Consider the following 18863-nt stretch of genomic DNA (forward strand, 5'->3'; position numbering starts at 1 on the left):
TGTCCAGGGCAGGTCGTGAGTACAGCCCCACGGCAACGGGGCCTGCAAGAGCCAGCGGCTGACACACTCAAAAACACTGTCGCATTGAGAAAAAGTCTGGAGTCGAACGAAGCGCCGCGCTGGCGCCGGCTGGCTAATTCACTCAGCAGAAGCGGGCGGGTGGGCAGGAAGATACCCCGGGAGCAGAGATGTTGAGTTAAAAGGTGCTAATTTTATGCGCTGCAGTTACGTTTTTGACTATAATTACACTTCCATCCATGTGGCAAACATTTCAGAGATCTCAAACACGTTCCCACCTTCTCCCCGGCATGGGGTGCATGCTGCAAAAAAAAAAAAAAAGCAGGGGGAGAGGGGAGGCCTGGAGACGGGGGTTAGCAGCCCGACCCGGGGCTTACCTTCTTCACCACGCTGAGCTTGTCCGGGGCGTGGTCAAAGAGCGTGTCGAAGGCGTCGCGCTCTGCGTGGACAGGTGAAGGGACAGGCGGGTTAATGGAAACGCGCGGCGCTGCTCCGGTCCAGGCCCAACCCGGGAATCTGGCAGCTTCCGACCCCCTCCCCGGGGATGTCCCGCCCCTACTCTCCCCACCCGCCTAGAATCCTCGTCTTTTCCGCCAGAACCCAAGGGCAGGTGCGGTCGAGGAGCAGAATCAAGGAAAAGATGCTTCTCACTCTGTCTCGGTCTCTCTCAGTTTCTATCTTGTAACACGAAAGTCACGGGTGGTGCTCGAACATCCGCCCCCGTGACATCCTCGGCTTCAGGCATCCCCCGTCCGCCTCTCTCCGTCCCCACGCTCCGTGCGCACCAGCGAATCTGCCGGCGCGGCGCCTCTGAGCCCGCCTCCCGATGGCACGGCTGCCAGCCCCGCACGGGCCTCACCGGGCACAGGCGGCCGCCTCCCGCCTCGGCTGGCCCACGCCTCCGCTCCTGGCCCTTCTCCCAGCTGGGACACTGGAGACCTGGATGGATCTTGCCCCTCCCCATCCCCGCCCCCTAACCAAAGCTCTCCAACAGCTTCTCATCACTCCTACAATAAAACTCATTCCCTCTCCTATGGCTGATGGGACCCAGTGGGGGCAGTCACCAACCCCTCCCCCGGCTCCCAACACACACACACCCTCCCTGACTTCACTCCACTAACTGGTTTCTCAGCTTCTCCTCCATCACACGCCCACCACAGGGCCTTTGCACCTGCTGTTCACCTGCCACACTTCCTTCAGGTTGTTCTCGGATGTCAACTCCTCTGAAGGGCCTTCCATGACCATCCACATCTAGAAAAGTGCCCCACACCTGCTGACCCTGGGACACTTCTTAGAGCACTTAATCACTACTTGAGAGTACATCCTACATTTGTCCATCTGTTGGCTCCTTCAGCCACTCCTTGCTGGCTGAAAACACCGTCTCGCTTGTTCCCTCCACTGCCACAGAACCAATCAACAAACCAGGAGACTCTGCTCTAGAATCTCTCTCCAGAACCCTCCTTGGGGGACACCCGTCATGTCCCACCCATTCTCCTTCTTCCTGGGGAGCCCTGCCCCATTCTGCTACCCAAGGACCCAGCTGTGGGCTCCAAATCAACACAGAATCAATCCCGTCCGTTTCCAACATGAGGCCACTGGAGGCCAGCTCAATGCGGCTCTCAGGGGATAAGAAGGAGCAGGGCAGGCTGGGAGCCAAGGGCCTGGTTCTGGCCTGGGGTTGCCGTGGCGGGGCCCCATGGAGGCAGGACGGAGCCCACTGCAGCCTGGAGTGCAGGCAGGAATACCAAAGCCTCGCAGTGGATGCAGGGCTGTGGGGAGTCGCTGGTGGTGTAGACAGGGAAAGGAGGGCTTCTGGAAGGCCCTATGGCCCCTGCTTCTATCTTCCAGGAGCCAGCTGTCTCCCCATCCCATGTGCTCAGAGGACCTTGGCCAGCAGAGAGGCCCGCTGTTACCAGCAGGGGCTTGGGGACAAACCCCAGCATGCAGGTCTGGGGACTGGGGAGCCCAGCCGGGCTGCGTGGGGTGAGGGTACAAAGCTTCCACTGCCTGTTTGGAGATGGCGGGGAGCCCAGAACCAGAGCTGACCCAGGGCCTGCTTCAGGACTGCCTGGCCTGGTCCATGCAGGGGAGGGACGGAGGGAGGGAAGGAGGGAGAAATCAGAGAGAAGGCAGGCCGACACCCAAGTAGGCCAGACAACCAGGTCTTCTGGAGGAAGCATCCCAGCCCTGCCTACCAGCCGGGCCCCAAAAGGAAAGTGCTCAATGTCCAAGGTCTAGGGTGTGGGGAGGCAACTCACAGCCCCGCCCAGCCCAGGTAACATCCTCCTTGGCCTTGGGGGTGGGGTGAGGAAGGTGGGAGGCAAAAAGGACAGGAGAGGGGGACGGGCTGTGTGTGTGTGAGCATGTGCGGTGTGTGTATACACACCCATGTGGGGAATGTGTGCATGTGTGGTGCACAAACACACACGCATGGGGGGGCCTATGTATGTATGTTGTACACGCACACACACATGGGGGTTTGCATGCATGTGCACGTGTTATGTATGGCATGCATACACCCATACGTGGGGGTGCACGTGTTTGGGGGGAGGACTGCCCAGCTTTCTTCACCTCAAAGCCAACAGTAACCAAAAGGCCCGATGCTGCAGGGTGCCCCCCCTCCAGCTTTTCTACCAAGGCAGCCGTACATTATTTTTATAATCATTTCAGTCAGATTATACTCAGTACAAGAGTCTGCTAAGGGGAAAAAAAAAGCTAAATCTTTTACAAAGCAAAATACAAACTTTAAATGCAGCTTGAGAAAAACCCTGGGAGCAGAACAGAGCTTGACGTCAGCCGGGTAAATATAGCTGGGCCACCGCTGGGCTCACAGAGCGAAGGCGTGCAGGGAGCACGGGAGGGTGTGGAGGCCCGCCAGCCCCCAGCCACCCCGACCTGCAGCTGGGGCACGGCCCAACATCACAGGGCACGGCCGGGGGCCAGGGGCCAGGGAGCTTCTGCTGCGCCCCTGCAGGAAGCCTGGCCTTAGGAACGAACATAGATCCTGGTCGTCTGACCTCAAAGTCCCAGGACATCAGGCCAGTAGCTTCTTTCCCTAAGCAGCTGTTTTCCCCTCCTCCGTAAAGAAGGAGTAAAAATAGTCGCTAGCTCATGGCCGGTGTAAGAATTAAACTCACGGAGAATCAAGGGAGGAGCATGCCTGGCAGGTGTGTCGTGGGGACCCTGACCCCACTCCACACCAATGTCCCACTGGCGGCTCTGGGGACAGTCACAGGGATAAAGAGGGAGCAGCTCAGCTCTGGGAGGGACCCAGGTTGGGTGGGGGCAGATGGGTAAACTGAGATAGCACAGAGAGGACAGGTACCCAAAACAAGCCAGGACGGTCATAGGGAGGGGCTGAATCAGCCAGGACCGGCCAGCATCTGCCCCAGTGCGACCCTCATGGATGCTCATTTCAGTCCAAATGTTGTTTCGTTTGAGTAACATTTTTAAAATATAAATTGACTCCGCCTGTCTGCAGGGACCGGAGGCTGCAGCCACACTCAACCTGGCATCCACACCCGCCGTGGAACTGGGGATGTGCGCTCCCAGGTCTGACCCCGCACCGGCCTGCGCAGAGGCTGAGGGGCAGAGGACCACTCCATGCTCTGGCCCGTCCCTCATTCGTGTTATCGGCTCTGTCCCTGGAGGCACCCAAAGTCTGGGGACAAAGGGCCAGGGGATTGAGTGCGGCCTCACACGGGAGCCTTATGTTGAGCGGGGGTTTTGCTGGGACAAGGAGAGGAAGGGCGTTCCAGGCAGAGGGAACAGAAAGTGCAAAGAGAAGCACAAGAAAGCCAGGGAGGGCTGCAGACCCTGAGGCCCATAGAGGCGGCTCAGAGGGCCTGGGCCCAGGGCGGTGACCCGGGGCGGCACAGGTGGCCCAGTCAGGCCGCAGTGGGGGGAACGAGCTCTGCTGGCAGAGACAAGGAGACCGAGGCAGAGCTGGGGCACAGGAGGAGAGCTGCTCCCCACTTCTCCCCTGTCCTGAAGCCCAGGACGGGGGAGGGGCCGCCTGCGGAGGAGATGCAGCCAGCAGGCCCGTTGCCATGGAGACCAGGCAGCAGCTCCCAGCTCCTCTGGGAGAAGCCTCCCAGCCCACCTCAGCCAGGACGGGATGACTCAGGGGAGGGGGGTCTGGGGGGGGGCAGGGCGACCCCCACTCCTGAGCTTGGCATGCTCAGGTGACGAGTGAGCACAGAACAGGGACCCCCTGCAAAGCCCAAGGAGGGTCCACCTGGTGTTCTGGAAGCTCCCGGGAGGTCTGCGGCCCAGGGCTGGCAGTTACGGGGGATGCATGCTGAGGAAGACACAGCTCCAGCCCACAGGATGCTTATAGCTCAAGAAGCCGTGTATGAAAGGACAGGAGGAGGGGCCCAGGGTCCCAGGGTGTCCCGGCACCCCGAGCCTGCCAGGCCATGGCAGCTCCCTGTGAGCAGCAGCAAGTGGAGAGGCTGGGCGTGGGCAGGGCAGTCAGGGAGGGCCTCCTGGAGGAAGCTGAGGAGTGAGCTACCAGGGAATCCAGAGGGAGAGCATTCTGAGCAGAGGACACTGCTCCTGCACGAGCTGGAAGTGCTCTCAGATGAACGGGGAGCCACAGGCGGCAGACAGCGGGGGAGTGAGGAGGCTGAGAGGAGGCGAGGGGTGTGCCAAGGGTGGTCTGAGGGGCTTGGAGGCCACCTCAAGGGCTGTGGCTTTAGTTTAGCCTGAGGTGGGTCATAAGGGGGAGGGTGGGGTCAGGGGGTGCCTTAGGAAGCCTGACTCCCAACTCAAGGGGCAGAGATGGGCACCAGGACCCAGGGGCAGTGGGGGGAGGGGGGAGATCCAACCTCATGGGCAAGGGCTGGAGGGGCCCCCGGGGAGGGGGTCCCACAAGAGAAGTACCAGCAGAGGCTCAGCGACAGCAGAGGCTGCCCGCCTGGGGACCCCGGGGACCTGGGCGCTCGCAGAAGCTGAAGCTGGGGGCGGAAAAGGAGCCTGTCACCCGCTAGCAGCCCGCCGGCCTTTCACAGCAGGGTGAGCCTATAAAGTAATAATAACTCCACCGGCTTCTCGGGCTTCCTCACCCCGGAAAGGCTCCAATGCCCCTCGTGTTCACCAGCACAGCAGCTGTGAACCCTGGCTCTTCCCCCGAGAGTCACCAGCCGGGAGCCCGGAGCCTGCTGCTGGTCCGGCTCCCGCCCTGTCTGCTGCATGGAGGCTCCCCGGGGCCCCCACACCTCGAGCTGGGCCCGCGCGACACAGGGGCGGGACATCGCACAGAGAATCAGAGACATGTCGTGATGCTCTGATGGCCCGGCTCACACACAGGGCAGGGCCGCTGCCAGGCCACCTGCCCCCCGCAGCCCGCGCTCCCCACTGCTGGGCCACATCCTCAGCAATGTACACGGGAGGGCTTCCTTTCCTCTCCCTTTCTTTAAAATAACAAGGACGGGGCAACTAGTGGCTCAGTGGTGGAGCATCTGCCTTCGGCTTGGCTCAGGGCGTGACCCCAAAGTCCCGGGATCGAGTCCCACATCGGGCTCCCTGCAGGGAGCCTGCTTCTCCCTCTGCCTGTGTCTCTCTCTTTTTTTTTTTTTTTAATAAATTAATTTTTTATTGGTGTTCAATTTACCAACATACAGAATAACACCCAGTGCTCATCCTGTCAAGTGTCCCCCTCAGTGCCCGTCACCCATTCACCCCCCCCTCCCCTTCCACCACCCCTAGTCCGTTTCCCAGAGTTAGGAGTCTTTATGTTCTGTGTCTCTGCCTCTCTCTCTCTCTGTCTCTCATGAATAAATAAATAAAATCTTAAAAAAAAAAAAACAAAGATATTTAAAAAGGACTGAATGGCTATTTAAAAATAGTGAAGACCGTGAATTTGAGCAGCGCAGCTTCAGGCCTACTTACAGAGGTCTGAACACAAAACCAAGAGCCACGTGCCCTCTTCAAACACAGCAGTGCTGTGCCTTCCGTCCCTACGATAACTGCAGGGGACGGAGCCCTGTAGCCAAGCCTGACCAGGAGGGCGCCCCTCCCCCAGAGGCCCCCACACCTGCAGGATCAGCTCCAGGTCGGCAGGCTCGAAAGGCACCCAGGGAAACTTCCATGTGGCTTCCACTTTTCCTGCGAACAGCTGTGCTCACTGCTGAACGTGGTATTTGGGGGCGGGGAGCGGTGGTGTTGAGGGCTTTCCATTTTGAAATAGTCCCCAAAGCAGTGAGCTTCACTCCCCCGGCCTCTGGCTGTGGCTGAGAGCCGGGGGCCCCCCCACCCCTGAGGGTCTAAAGCTGCCCCAACCTATCTGTCCACCCCCTTGCTGAGATGAACCTGGGCTCCTGCAGAGGACTGGGAACAGCTCTTTGGGAACAGACACAGAAAACTAACAGCAATAACCACCCGGCCCACCCTCACGGCTGTCACCACCAGAAAGCACGCTGGGCCCAGGGCCACATTCAGTATCTCACTCGGTCCCCTCACCAGCCCCAGATCCCACTGAACAGAGAGGTGAAGGAGCACGCAAAGGTCGCCCAGGAGGACCACAGCCAAGGCTGCCTGACTCTAAGGAGGTGTGTTAAGCTGGTGATTTTAAAAAGGGAAAACTATGTATGAAAGTACATCCTGTAGGGATGCCTGGGTGGCTCAGAGGTGGAGCGTCTGCTTTCGGCTCAGGGCATGATCCTGGGGTCCTGGGATCGAGTCCCCCATCGGGTTCCCCTGCTTCTCCCTCTGCCTGTGTCTCTGCCTCTCTCTCTGTGTCTCTCATGAGTAAATAAAATCTTTAAAAAAGAAAAGAAAAGAAAGTACATCCTGTAAAGAAGCTCCGTCCGCCACTACTTGCTCTCTTAGATTGGCCATGTGTGCCCTGCCTTAGGCCGGGTCCCCCTCCTGGCACCAGCCCGCCAGGCCAGTGAGAGAGCACCTGCCACCTCCCAGACACGTGCCCACCACCCCCACCACACTCTCCTTATCCCACCTGCCTGTGGCAGCTCGGAGGAGCGGACAGACCCAGGGTGAACCCCACACTTCCTCGAAGAGCCGAAGAGCCGGCACTTCTGGCCACAGGAAACCCCACCAGGTCCTGGGGTGCCTCCTCACCGCCCCTCCTGTGATAGCACGCATCCAGGAGCTTCCCATCACAGCCCCAAAGTGCCCGAGACTCGAGACTCGGGCTCCCCACCCCCACAGGCACTTACCAAAGCGACCCATCATCATCCTGCAACGGAGAACAGAGAGGAAGAGGGTCAGAGGGTGGCTCAGAACACAGTGCAGAGGGAGCCCAAGGAGCCCTGAGTCGCCCCGCTGAAGGACTTTTACAAGAATCTAGGTTCTGGTTTGATAGATTCTCTGTCCCCCTAATTGCAAAGGACAGGTGCTGATGTGGATTTCTAACTGTCTGCCCAAGATCAGCAGCAAATGGCCACCTTTATTAAATCACCCCATTAGGGACGCCTGGGGGGCTTAGTGGTGGAGCTCAGGGCGTGACCCCGGGGTCCTGGGATCCACGCCTGCATCGGGCTCCCCTGCTTCTCCCCTGCCTGTGTCCGTGTCTCTCATGAATAAATAAAATCTTTAAAATAATAAAATAAAAATAAATAAATCACCCCATTAATGCCATGGGGGGGGATGAAATCATGGAACCGGTTATTTATTTATTTATTTTTATTTATTTATGATAGTCACACAGAGAGAGAGAGAGAGATAGATAGAGAGAGAGAGAGAGGCAGAGACACAGGCAGAGGGAGAAGCAGGCTCCATGCACTGGGAGCCCGACGTGGGATTCGATCCCGGGTCTCCAGGATCGCGCCCTGGGCCAAAGGCAGGCACTAAACCGCTGCGCCACCCAGGGATCCCCATGGGACCGGTTAATAGGGAGAACAGTTCAGCAGAAAATGGGTCTTCTGGTGCTGCTGAATGGTAAGTTTTAAGTTTTAAGCCACGTGGTTTTGGGGTGGTTGTTACACAATTATGGATAACTAAGACCCCACCCCACTCCTCATTCCCCTCCGCTGCCCTCTTCTTGCTCCCAAACAGGCCAGGCTGGCTGCGTAAGGGCCACTGTGGGTCCCAGGCCGAGCACCAGGCCCCTCGTCCCCCCGCCCCCCTCCCCGTGGGCTTGGAACAGCTGAGCGGCTCATGGGGCCACACGGCGGCTCCCAGGCCAGGAGTGGTCTCCTGCGTCAGCCCCGAGTTTTGAAAAGACCGTACGTGGATTCATGACACGGTAATTAATCACTCGGTGAACGGGTCGGGAGGGTTCACCGAGACGATCAATCTCTAATGATCTGTTTCATCTGAAACAGGTTTGGTGGAGAGGCACGAAGGTGGTGAATTTTAAAGATCCCTAACAGGGTGTCATGGGGGCTCCTAAAAGCTACACGCGAAATCCGCCATTTGATGCGCTATTTTCAATAGTTTTGAAGCCTTTTAGACTTCTTTAAAAGTTGCCCTCTGGCTTTCTCTAAGAGACCAGAGACGGCTCAGTATTATCTCAAAGGAAAGTTCTAGTTCAGAAGTGTGGCTCCCTTTCCGACGGAGCGGATGCACAGGTGGATAAATGAACCGGGACAAGGGGTCCCTAACCACTCTGAACACCTGCTGCCCCCACCCAATATTCTCTAAGGTCACCTCCTAAAATACGGAATAAAACTCCAAAGGCGGGGCGCCTGGGTGGCTCAGTCAGCTGAGCGTCTGCCTTCGGCTCAGGTCATGATCCCGGGGTCCTGGGATGGGGCCCTACGTCGGGCTTCCTGCTCAGCAGGGAGTCTGCTTCTCCCTCTGCCTCTGTCCGCCCACTGCTCGTGCTCTCTCCCTCTCTCTGAAATAAAAATCTTAAAAAAAAAAAAAAGTCCAAAGGCTTTGGAGAATAACTGTTCTCACAGCAGACCTTGAAGACACTAGCATGCCTGCCCTACAAAAGCTCAAGTTTTCACTTACGCTTACCCTTTTCTTCCTTGTAAGAGACTCGGAAAGGGATCGGTTACATTTTTACTTGCTGACCATTCTCTGTGTTATTCCAGAAAAGATACCGGGCAGCCTAAGTTAAGTTCTAATTCCTTTGCTGCCCGTAGTTTGTTTACTTTTCTATTTGGGAGAATTAGTCATTTACATACGGAACCAAACTGCTACCTTGTCCTTCCTCATGAAAAAGGAAAAAAAAAAAAGATCTTTGAAGAAAGTGCATGCAGGTAAAGCTAGGACAGCCCTCGCGTGAAAATCTCATCCTCAGGTTGAGGGACGTTGCACCAGAGATCAGCCCCCCTGCACCCGTGCGGGTCCCGGGCTGGGTCAGGGCCTGAGGCCAGGGCGGCAGGTGCACTTACTCCGTCGTTGTGGTCAGCTCTTCTGTGACGTGGCTGGAATGCAGCAGGCCTTCCCGCTTCTGCAAACCCCAAAACGGACAAGTAAGTATACAAGCACGCGTGCAGGCTGAGGGGACCGGAGGAAGAACATCACGGATGGGGTAGCTGAGCTGTGTGCGGATGGCCTTGGAGCCAGGCCACCTTAGGGACAGCACCTAAGCCACACCCACCCAGGGCAGACTGCAGGTGACCCCATGGGTGACCCTTTGGGAGGCTAGAAGCTGCCCTCTCCCCCCAACCTGCCCGCTGGCTCTCCACGTGGCTCTGAGAGCTGGCAGCTGGGGGCGGGGGGAACGGGTGTCCCAGGAGAAACACCCCAACTCCCAAAGGGATCCCCTGCGCCGTGCAGCTGGGAGAGGTAAGGCGCACAGGGAACCCACAGACATTGGGAAGCATCCAGTGCAAGAACGTGTGCACTTGGTTGAGCACAGTGGCCCCCCTGGAAGTCATGCCCATTCCGAACCTCAGAAGGTGACCTCATTGGGAAACAGGGTGTTTGCAGATACAGCTGAAGATGAGGCCACAGGGGACTACGGGAGGTCCTAAATCCAGCATGACCAGAGTCTTTCTAAGTGAAAACAGAGACCCAGACACACTGGCAGAAATGGAAGAGGCTGAGTGACAACAGAAGCAGAGCCTGGAGGGACGAGTCTATGAGGCCAGGAACGCCGAGGACGGCTGGCAGCCACCAGAAGCTGGAAGGATCCCCCCTGGAGGCTTTGGAGGGCGTGTGGCCCAGCCAGCTCCTCGCTTAGAGGACTCCTGGCCTCTGTAACTGTGAGAGAATAATGTCTGTTGTTTTAAACACACAGGTTGTGGTATTTTGTTACAGCAGTCCGGGATGGAAGATTGTGTGTGCCAGACTTCTCTGGAGGCCCCACAGGTGTGAAGAGGCAGCCATGGGCGGGGATGGGGGCTACGGGGCAGCCTAGACGTCCGGGGACCTTAGGGTGGAGCTTGGCAGCCAGCTAACCCCCCCCACACTGCAAGCCCCGGCTTGAATCCCTCAAGAAATGGGGAACTCACTTCCAGCTGGGCCACCCACCATGGATGCCTCTCGAGATCTGAGCTCCCAAACCCTTCCTGAGCTCGGCCTCCGGGGAATTCTCACAGCTGGTTCTTGCAGATGCAGAGCAACCACCTGCCCTGGACGGCCATCCGCGGCCTCTCGGCCTCACTCGGATCTCCAGGAGAGCCCACCGAGGGAGGGCCGGAGACAGCCCACTCACTCACGTATCCGACATTAGGCACCTACTAGAGGCCAGGCCCAGGGCTAGGTACTGGACACATGAAACAGTATTTCTGAGGTTTATAGCATTGTCTCAGGTCTGGGAAATCACTGCAACTCAGAAATCAAGCCATCTCCCAAGGCCATGCTGCTAGGTAGCAAACAAGGCCTGTCCCCCCATCGCTTCCCTCCACGGACCCCCAGATTCCCTGCATCTCCCATCTCTGGCCGGATCACCGGACATGGAGGATCAGGCCCTGGACTTCTGGGGCCAGAGGCCGGCCAGTTCCCGGGACCTCCTCTCCCTGATTCCTATGCCTTTGGGTGCGGCCCAAAGAATCCTCCCATAACCCCGGTCAGGCAGGAGGCGCCAGCAAGTGCTTGCCCGAGTCAGTAAAACTTTCTGAAAAACCCAAAAGATTTTCTTGGACCAAAGTGCAGGCCTGAAAGGAAATACCTTGATTGCCGAGCTGTACGGGGCTCATGGGGCCCCGCGTCTGACGGACACGGGTTTGGGAACCACATGCCCACATGTCCTTGGGAAGCCTTTCTCGGCTGGCCGCCTCGAGCAAGCATCCAGGACTCGGGCAGCAGGAATGGTCACCGATCCCATCACCACTGACCACAAACATCCGTCCTTAGGAAGCAGGCAGGGCCAGACGGCAGCGGGTAACCCTGGCCTGATGCCCAGAAGGGGCATTCCTTCCCCCACCCGCACCCCCCACCTCACCACCCATCCAGGTCATGACCGAGCTTCCCGGGTAATGGAGGGGTCAGACGGGAGACGGCTTTGGAAAATCAGGACCAGCCAGAGCCTTGTAGCCCCAGAGAGCGCAGGGAAAGCATGGAGTTGGATGTTGCAAGTATACACAGTATATATATTTATCAATACAAGTAAACACGCAGTATGTACGCAAGTACAGATACCCAGACATCCAGGTTCCGAGCATAACCTCATCCGTCTGGCAGGAGAAGCGGTGCTTTCGCAACCCGAGTCTTCTCCCCGTTTAGTGTCCCCGATAGCCAGTGCGCAGTGCCAGGGACACAGTACGTGCTTCCCACACATTTACTGGACGAGACCACAAACGTGGACCCAGGGCAGGGTCTGTCCCCTCCGATGCAGGCGACACAACAGCGGGAAAGGCTGCTCCGCCTCCGTCAGAAGGACACTAGCTCCCGGTTACATTTCTCCAAGTGAAATGAAAGAAATGACCATAAGAGAGAGATCGCGGGGAATGATGGATATAATGCAGAGCAGATGCAGAGGAGCTTTAATTGGGGTATCTATTTCATACCACTGGTCTCAACCCTCTCCGGTGAGTAATAAGCTCATTCAAGAGAACTGAATTCCAACTACTTGGTTTTGGAGAGAAATGAATGTTCTTTAAAAAAAAATCTGGAAAATTAAACCTCAATACGCTCATGCCTTTGAATCTGCCTCTCTCCAAATCAGTGCCATTGTTTGAGCTCCAATCATTTGTCTCCAAGCCAGGGCGAGACACACATTTTGTCAAGAGGGGGGAAGGAGAAAGTAGCCTCTTTTGGGGGGGGAGACAGCAGGAAGGAATCCATCCACAGGAGCCAAGGCGTCCCGATACCCCTCCCATAGTGTCACGGGCAAGCCCATCGCCCCAAACTCACCCGTACGACCACCACTTGCACAGACACGTGCTCGGGGAGACGGATGGGGGCCCGGAAGTGCATGGCCAGGGCCACGAGGAGATGCAGGATGGCCACCAGGTTCTTCCCGTGAATAGCTTGTCAGGGGAGGCAAGAAGGGAGCTGCTTTAGGTCAGGTTATGCGGGAACCCCGAGCCCATGTCCAAAAGGCAATAAAGACACTGTGTCTAAATGAGACCACAGAGAAAAACCATGAGGAAAAGGAAGAAAAAAAAAGCACGGACCACGGAAAAAATGATGACGATGAGCACCTTACGTACTTTTTTCTAATTTTTTCCTTCCTATTGGCTTTACGGTGACCTCTGCAACCACTTTCAGAAGCATAGCATTTGGGGACACCTGGGTGGCTCAGCAGTTGAGTGTCTGCCTTTGACTCAGGGAGTGATCCCGGGGTCCAGGATCGAGTCCCATATTGGGCTCCCCATAGAGAGCCTGCTTCTCCTTTTGCCTGTGTCTCTGCCTCTCTCTCTCTCTGTCTCTCATAAATAAATTAAAAAAAAAATTTTTTTAAAAAGCACAGCGTTTTGAAAGGGTCACCTGGGTGGTGTCTTTTCCCTCCTTCCTCTGGGGGCCTCCCCTGAGCCACCCAACCAGAAACAGCTCCCCTCCTCTCTGAAAAAAAGGCAATGACAGGTGTAACCCAGGAGCTAACTCCCAAGAGTGGGGACACTGGCTCTGTCCTGTCCTAGATGCCTCTCACAGAGCAGCAGTGGGAACACAAGCCCAGATGCCACGATGAGTGACAGCACGGAAAGCTAAGGTGACACACTTGGGGACACTACTCACAGTCCACGGTCCACTGGAGCGCCCAGCCGTGGGGCCGCAGCAGGCCATGCACCGCTTCCAGCACCGTCTGCAGCTTCTGCTTCTGGCCTATCTTAGACTGTGTCACCTCGGCCACGTTCAGCTTGCAGTCTGCCAGCTTTTCTGCGATGAAAGGACACAAGCAAGATGCGAGGCATCAGGAGGGGTGCCAGAGGGTCTCAGGGTCGCCTGGCCAGCTGACCGCAAGGGGGCCACTCCCCCACCTGCCTCTGGTGGAGCGAGCATCACATAGCAGCAGGGCGATGTCAGGGTGGGGAGCCATGGAACTCTCAGCTTCCTCGTCCTGAGTGTTCCTTGGGAATGTCCTCCAGTGCAAAAGGGGGTGCAGAGTCCGAGGGCAGAACTAGGGGTGTCCCACTTGGGAACATCCTGTGCACATGACATGGAAAAAATGACTCAAGGTGCAGCTGAGAGGCAGGGAAGTGACTCGCAGGGATGGGGACAGGGACGGCCCCAGTCTTGTTGCTCTAACAATTGGACACCGCAGTAAGGATGGCAAGATGTTCGCAGACGTCGCCAGGACTTTATCACCCAGAGTGGGCCCAGAGCCACTTGGAGGAACCAGACAGGAACCGCCACATCTGCTCCAGATCCGGCGACTGACCCTGAGCCTGGCCTCGGCCCCGCCATGCGGGCCCCCCACCTGCTAAGAGGCCAGGTGAGAAAGGGCTCTAAGACTGGGGTGTCTCCTGATGGGTCTCCTCGGCAAAGCAACAGCAAGTGTCGCAGAACAGGGTGACCTGTTCCCCGGGAGGGTGACCGAGGTGCTGGGCACAGAGCCCGATCGGCTTCGAGCCAGGAGCCAGCTGCTAGCCGAGGCATGGACGGGAGCAACAGCGTAAAAGCAGTGGGATCCAGGCTGGTCACGGGGAGGGGGGGCTCCCATTTTGCAAGTGGGCCTCAGCAAAACTGTGTGTGCGGCCTTTTCTCTGGAGACCCGCTAATTCAGCATTCTCTCCGAGCGTCCTCTCCTCCCTCAATTAGAACAAGAGCAAGCGGTTCTGATCTTATCTCCAGGATAAGATCATTATAGGGCAATGCCTGTGGGGTTTGAGATGCTCGCTCCCTCCCTCCCTCAGCTCACCAAAAAGTTATACCAGCACCTTCTGTGCGCCAGGTGCTGGCCTGGGGCTGCACGCAGCACAGACAAGGGGCTCCGCAGTGGAGAGGCAGCCCCACCTCGCTAACATCAGGTCGGCAGCCGTGAATGCTAGAAGCAAAACAAAGCAGCTCCACCACATGCATCCTGCAGGGGCTGGAACTGGTTCCCGATTATGTATTTTGATGGCCCCTCTGCATCTAATAGGTCTTAGCTGGATAAGCCACAGCTGTTCCATATGAACACCCTGAAAATACACAGCAGGTCCCCCAGGTGTCAAGGGTGGGAGCGGGGACATCCTGGGGAAGGAAGGGGCGGGTTTCAGAGCTGGGTGGTCGGAGAGCCTCGCTCACGGGGCGCAGGGAGCCGGGGAGCCCGGCACGCCTCTGCTGTCCCCGCCACTGGCCAACCCTGCAGACCCTGGGGCCTGAATGTGGCCGTGGTGTCTGGAGGAGGAGGAGTGATGGAGAAGGCGGGCAACTGTATCAGGCTCTTAGGGCTGCGGTCACACAGCACCACAGACCCGGGGCATAAACAATGCAAATGTATTTGCTCTGGATCCTGGAGGCTAGAGGATGGGATGGTGCAGGGCTGGCGTCTCCCCAGGCCGCTCTCCTTGGCCTGCAGACGGCCATCTCCACCCTGTGTCCCCACACGGCCATCCCCCTGTGTGAGTCTGTGTCTTGATCCCCTCTTCTTAAAAGGACACCAGCCATATGGGTTTAGGGCCCAGCTCCAACAACCTCATTTTAACTTACTGACTTCTAGAAAGTCCCGGTCTCCAAATACAGTCACAGGCTGAGGTCCTAGGGATTAGGATTTTGACTTATGAATTCTAGGAGGGGCGCGGACAACACAATTCAGCCCATGACAGGAACCGGGGAGGCTGGTTGTGCCTGGGTGCTGCCTGGGGCTGGCCCCAGTGGCTTTGCCATGCGGGAGAGAATAAAACAGCTGGCTGCCCACATCACCAGGCGTCTCTCTGCCTACGGATGGGCTGTGGGGGCGGCTCAGGGCTTTGCTGGCTTGGCTCTGGCCTCACCTGCCTTCACCACACAGAAAGGGACAGGAAGGTGGGGGGGATTCTCAGATGTGTAGGGCAAACGCGGGGAGGCCAAATGGGGAGCTGTGAACACTCCTCGTGCAGGGACGGGCCTGCCTTCTGCAAGGAGAAGGGAGTGCCGGGAGTTAGAAGCAGGACGACAGCCAGCCCAGGAGCCCCCAGGGACCCCAGCGTGGGCATCCGCCCTCGGCCCAACGGTCCACCTTGCGGAAGAGTTACACCCATGGAAACCTGCCGCGTGGCAGTCGGCAGCTGCTTCCAGAGCCTGCTCTCAAGAAGAGGGACACACCCGGGGTCCTGCTGGTGACCCACACCTGGCGATCTCACGTGGCCAAATCCACAGGTCCACTCTGTGTCCTCACCCCCTCACCCCCGCATCCTTGGAACACCCTTGCTCTACCCTCCGGAGCGCAGCACTCCCCTGGTGCCTCCTCCCTCTTGCGGCTGGACCCTTCAGGCTCCTTCGCTGGCTCCTCCTCCCCGGACCCCTTGCTGACCACCCTGGGCCCGGGCCGCAGACCTCTCCTCTCTCTAGATGCACAGAAGTCAGCTTCGGCCTTGGCACTCAGCCACGATCGCCTTTTTTGGCTTTGGCTTCTGCTTCTGGAGGCAGTGAAGAGCAGACTGTCTACGTGGGTGTCATTCCTGGTAACCCTGGGCTCGAGGGCGTGCAATCACACAGGTCACTGCCACGTCCGGTGTCAGCAGAGAGACACCAGCAGTGACGCAACCAGGCAAGGCACGCCGATTTTCTACTAAGATCCAAATACCCTCCTCCACTGTTCTCCTCAAACCGCGGAGGATGTCAAACCACTTGACATACGAGAGATTTAGGATCCACACGGGATGGGAGGCAGCTGCTCCGTGATACAGAGGCTGCCCGAGCCAGAGGCAGCCTCACGTGACACTCTGCGGGTGACAGCCCACACTGCATGACTGGCGACCACATCTACTTCAGAGCAAGCGTGGCATGTGCCGGGGCCAGCTGAAGAGGGGACCAAAAGGATGTGCCTTGAGGGGCACGAATTCTTAGCTCCTACCTGCTCTAAAGATGCCCCTGCCACCCGGCACCTGGGAGGCGCCAGCAGCATTTACAGGCAAATTCAGAGCCTGTCCTGTGATCCGGTGACGGGGTGCCAAGCACCCCCCGACACTTGCTAGAACTCAGGCTTGGAACACGATTTTTTTCCCCAAGCAATGGGGTGAATGAAGCAAGCCACATGTGCGTGCAAAAGCATCAGAAGGAAAACATTTAAGCATGTGCCGCGCTCTTAAGTTTGCTTCTGAAAATGCTAGGAAGCATCTCCCTCGGGAAGTGAGCAAGCCACTCGCTAGAGGGGCCGTTTTAATAAGTCAGCAGCGTCACCCACAGCCAACTCTTCGAGTCCAAGAGCCGAAGGGGAGCTGAGTCTCCACCTCAGGCAAGGAAGACAGCTGGTCACCCGGGCAGCTCCCCCATCAGAGCAATCCTTGCTGGCGGATCCTGAGCTCCAGGCTGCTCCCCGCCCCTTCTCTCGGACTGTCACCCCGATTGTCCGGTTTAACGATCCTGAGGGCAACCCAGCCTCCGACAGGGCTGAGGATGACCCTGGGAGTGACCCACCAACCACCTCAAACATCGTGACTCTGACCGATACTGTTTTTGATCACGTGTACTTGGCGTACAGCTATTGCATTCGTTTCAGGTGTACAATAGGATGATTCAACCTGGACATTATCAATTAATAAAGTCGTGATGATTATTAACAATCCTGATATCATTTCAGATTTATTCTTGTACCACGGAAGTCATTCTAAGGTGGGGATTCCTGGCTCAGCTAAACACTCAGAAATCCTTGGCCATTCGGCATTCGGCCAAATAACGAACCTGGAACACCCTGTCCAGGTGAGGCTGCCGGGTACCGTGGCGTTGAACTTCATCTCTGTGCTGCCGAGCTCCACCCTCACCCGGCCCCCGACTCGGGTTGAAAGGGCCCCAGCTGCTGCAACACCCACCTCCTCGTTCCCCACCCCCCTCGCTCCTCCCAAGGGGCTCCTGGTTCCCTGGCTCTCCGGCCACAAACCTGGCTGTCAGCTTTGAGTCCACTGGCAGCTCCAACCCCCAAGATCTCTCCCGGGGTGTGCACCGATGCCCGGGTCTGAGCCGCTTCATCTGAGGCCCGGGCTGCTACAACAGCCTCCTGAATGATCTCAGCGCCTACTCCCGACCCCTCCCTTCTGTACCCTGATGCCCGGGTGACTTTTAAAATGCGTGGCTCCAATCATGTCACGGCCCTGCTCAAAACCTCTAGTGGCTCCCTGTCACTTGGAATAAAGGGCTTCGTCTACTAGGGCTGGATGTGACCTGGCCTCTCGTCCGTCTTCCCAGCCTCGTCCGGCAGCCCCCACCACCTCTCCCCCACCTCCTGCAGCCTCCTTTCACTGGTCTTGAAACACGACAGACTCTTCTCACTCCAGAGTCTTAGCCTGGACTGTTCTTCTGAGGCTGGCGGTGGTGCAGACATCTGCTCAGATGTCCCCTGCCAGAGGGGCCGCCCCCACCGCCCAGACCCTCTCCATCCTGGGACCCTCTGGCTTCCCTCCTAGCGCGTGCCACTCTCTCCGAGCATCTATCTGTGTCCTGTGACATTTCTCGTTCTTCCCTCTGCCAGAATGCGGGGGGGTTAGGTGGGTGAGGGGGACACCCTCCCTCTGGTTACCACTGCACCCCCAGAGCCCAGATCCACACCTACCACAAGGTGAATCTTTGAATAACCAAGACAAACACAACTTTTTCCCTCCAAATGTATTTTGTGGGGACAGGCTGAGTAAGGGCATGATTGGGCCACCATCACCAATCACATGTCTTTCAGGGCGAGTTACATGAGGCAGGAGGGCTGACCCGTGGAGGAAGAGGCACCGTTCTTGCCCCATCTCCCCATCCCCATGGGACAGTTCTGGAAGCTGGGCATGGCCTGCTGCAACCCAGGAGCCACCCTCTGGGAGCATGGTCTCAGGAAGGCAGCTCTAAGGCGACCCTCGGGACGTATGACCCATGGCACCATGCAGAGCATTGAGTGGCTCCTCTCCAGGACGACCTCACTGCAGCCTTTTGCTGGGGACGCCCGTGGACTCACCCAAGAGCTTCTGAAGCACCTGGCCATCGTAAAGGTCCTCCTCCAGCTGCTTCACGATGATCCTCTCCTCCACCAGGACGTCATTGATCCAGTCGATGAGAACCTGGGGACAAGTAGCATTACAGCCTCACTGGCCACACCACGCAGACCAGGGCAAGGGCCAGAGCAAGCCCAGGACCTGAACACTGCTGGACCCCGAGACGTACCCTGGCACAGCAGACAGACAGGAAGGGAAAGATGCACCCTGGGTTACTGGACTTCCCCTGGGACATCACGAGAGGACAGGAAGGGGGCAGCCACCACAGTGACCCAGGCATCCTCCTGGCGGGAACTTGGGGACACTCTCGGGAAAAGGAAATGATGATGCTTGTTCACTGTGCCTCAGAGAGGGGGTTACATGAGTAATAGTAACAGCACTGTCCCGCGTGGCCCGAGGCAGGACAGGTGGACCATAAAACGTCCATCCCTTCCCTCCCATAGGATCTGCACC

General features: G+C 57.6%; 1 protein-coding gene across 4 annotated transcripts in view; it reads right to left on the bottom strand.

Annotated features, from left to right (window-relative positions):
- PARVB (parvin beta) overlaps window positions 1-18863 on the bottom strand; it is a 97276-nt gene that overhangs the window by 14610 nt on the left and 63803 nt on the right. For all 4 annotated transcript variants that reach the window (XM_025456990.3, XM_035721763.2, XM_025457000.3 and 1 more), the window contains exons 4-9: window positions 18374-18476; window positions 13057-13197; window positions 12232-12347; window positions 9324-9382; window positions 7197-7216; window positions 396-457 (exon numbers count right to left, since the gene is read on the bottom strand). In XM_025456990.3, the coding sequence (XP_025312775.1) occupies window positions 396-457; window positions 7197-7216; window positions 9324-9382; window positions 12232-12347; window positions 13057-13197; window positions 18374-18476 (501 nt within the window). The remainder of the gene's footprint in view (window positions 1-395; window positions 458-7196; window positions 7217-9323; window positions 9383-12231; window positions 12348-13056; window positions 13198-18373; window positions 18477-18863) is intronic.

This window comes from Canis lupus, chromosome 10, assembly GCF_003254725.2.
Source record: "Canis lupus dingo isolate Sandy chromosome 10, ASM325472v2, whole genome shotgun sequence".
NCBI lineage: Eukaryota > Metazoa > Chordata > Mammalia > Carnivora > Canidae > Canis > Canis lupus.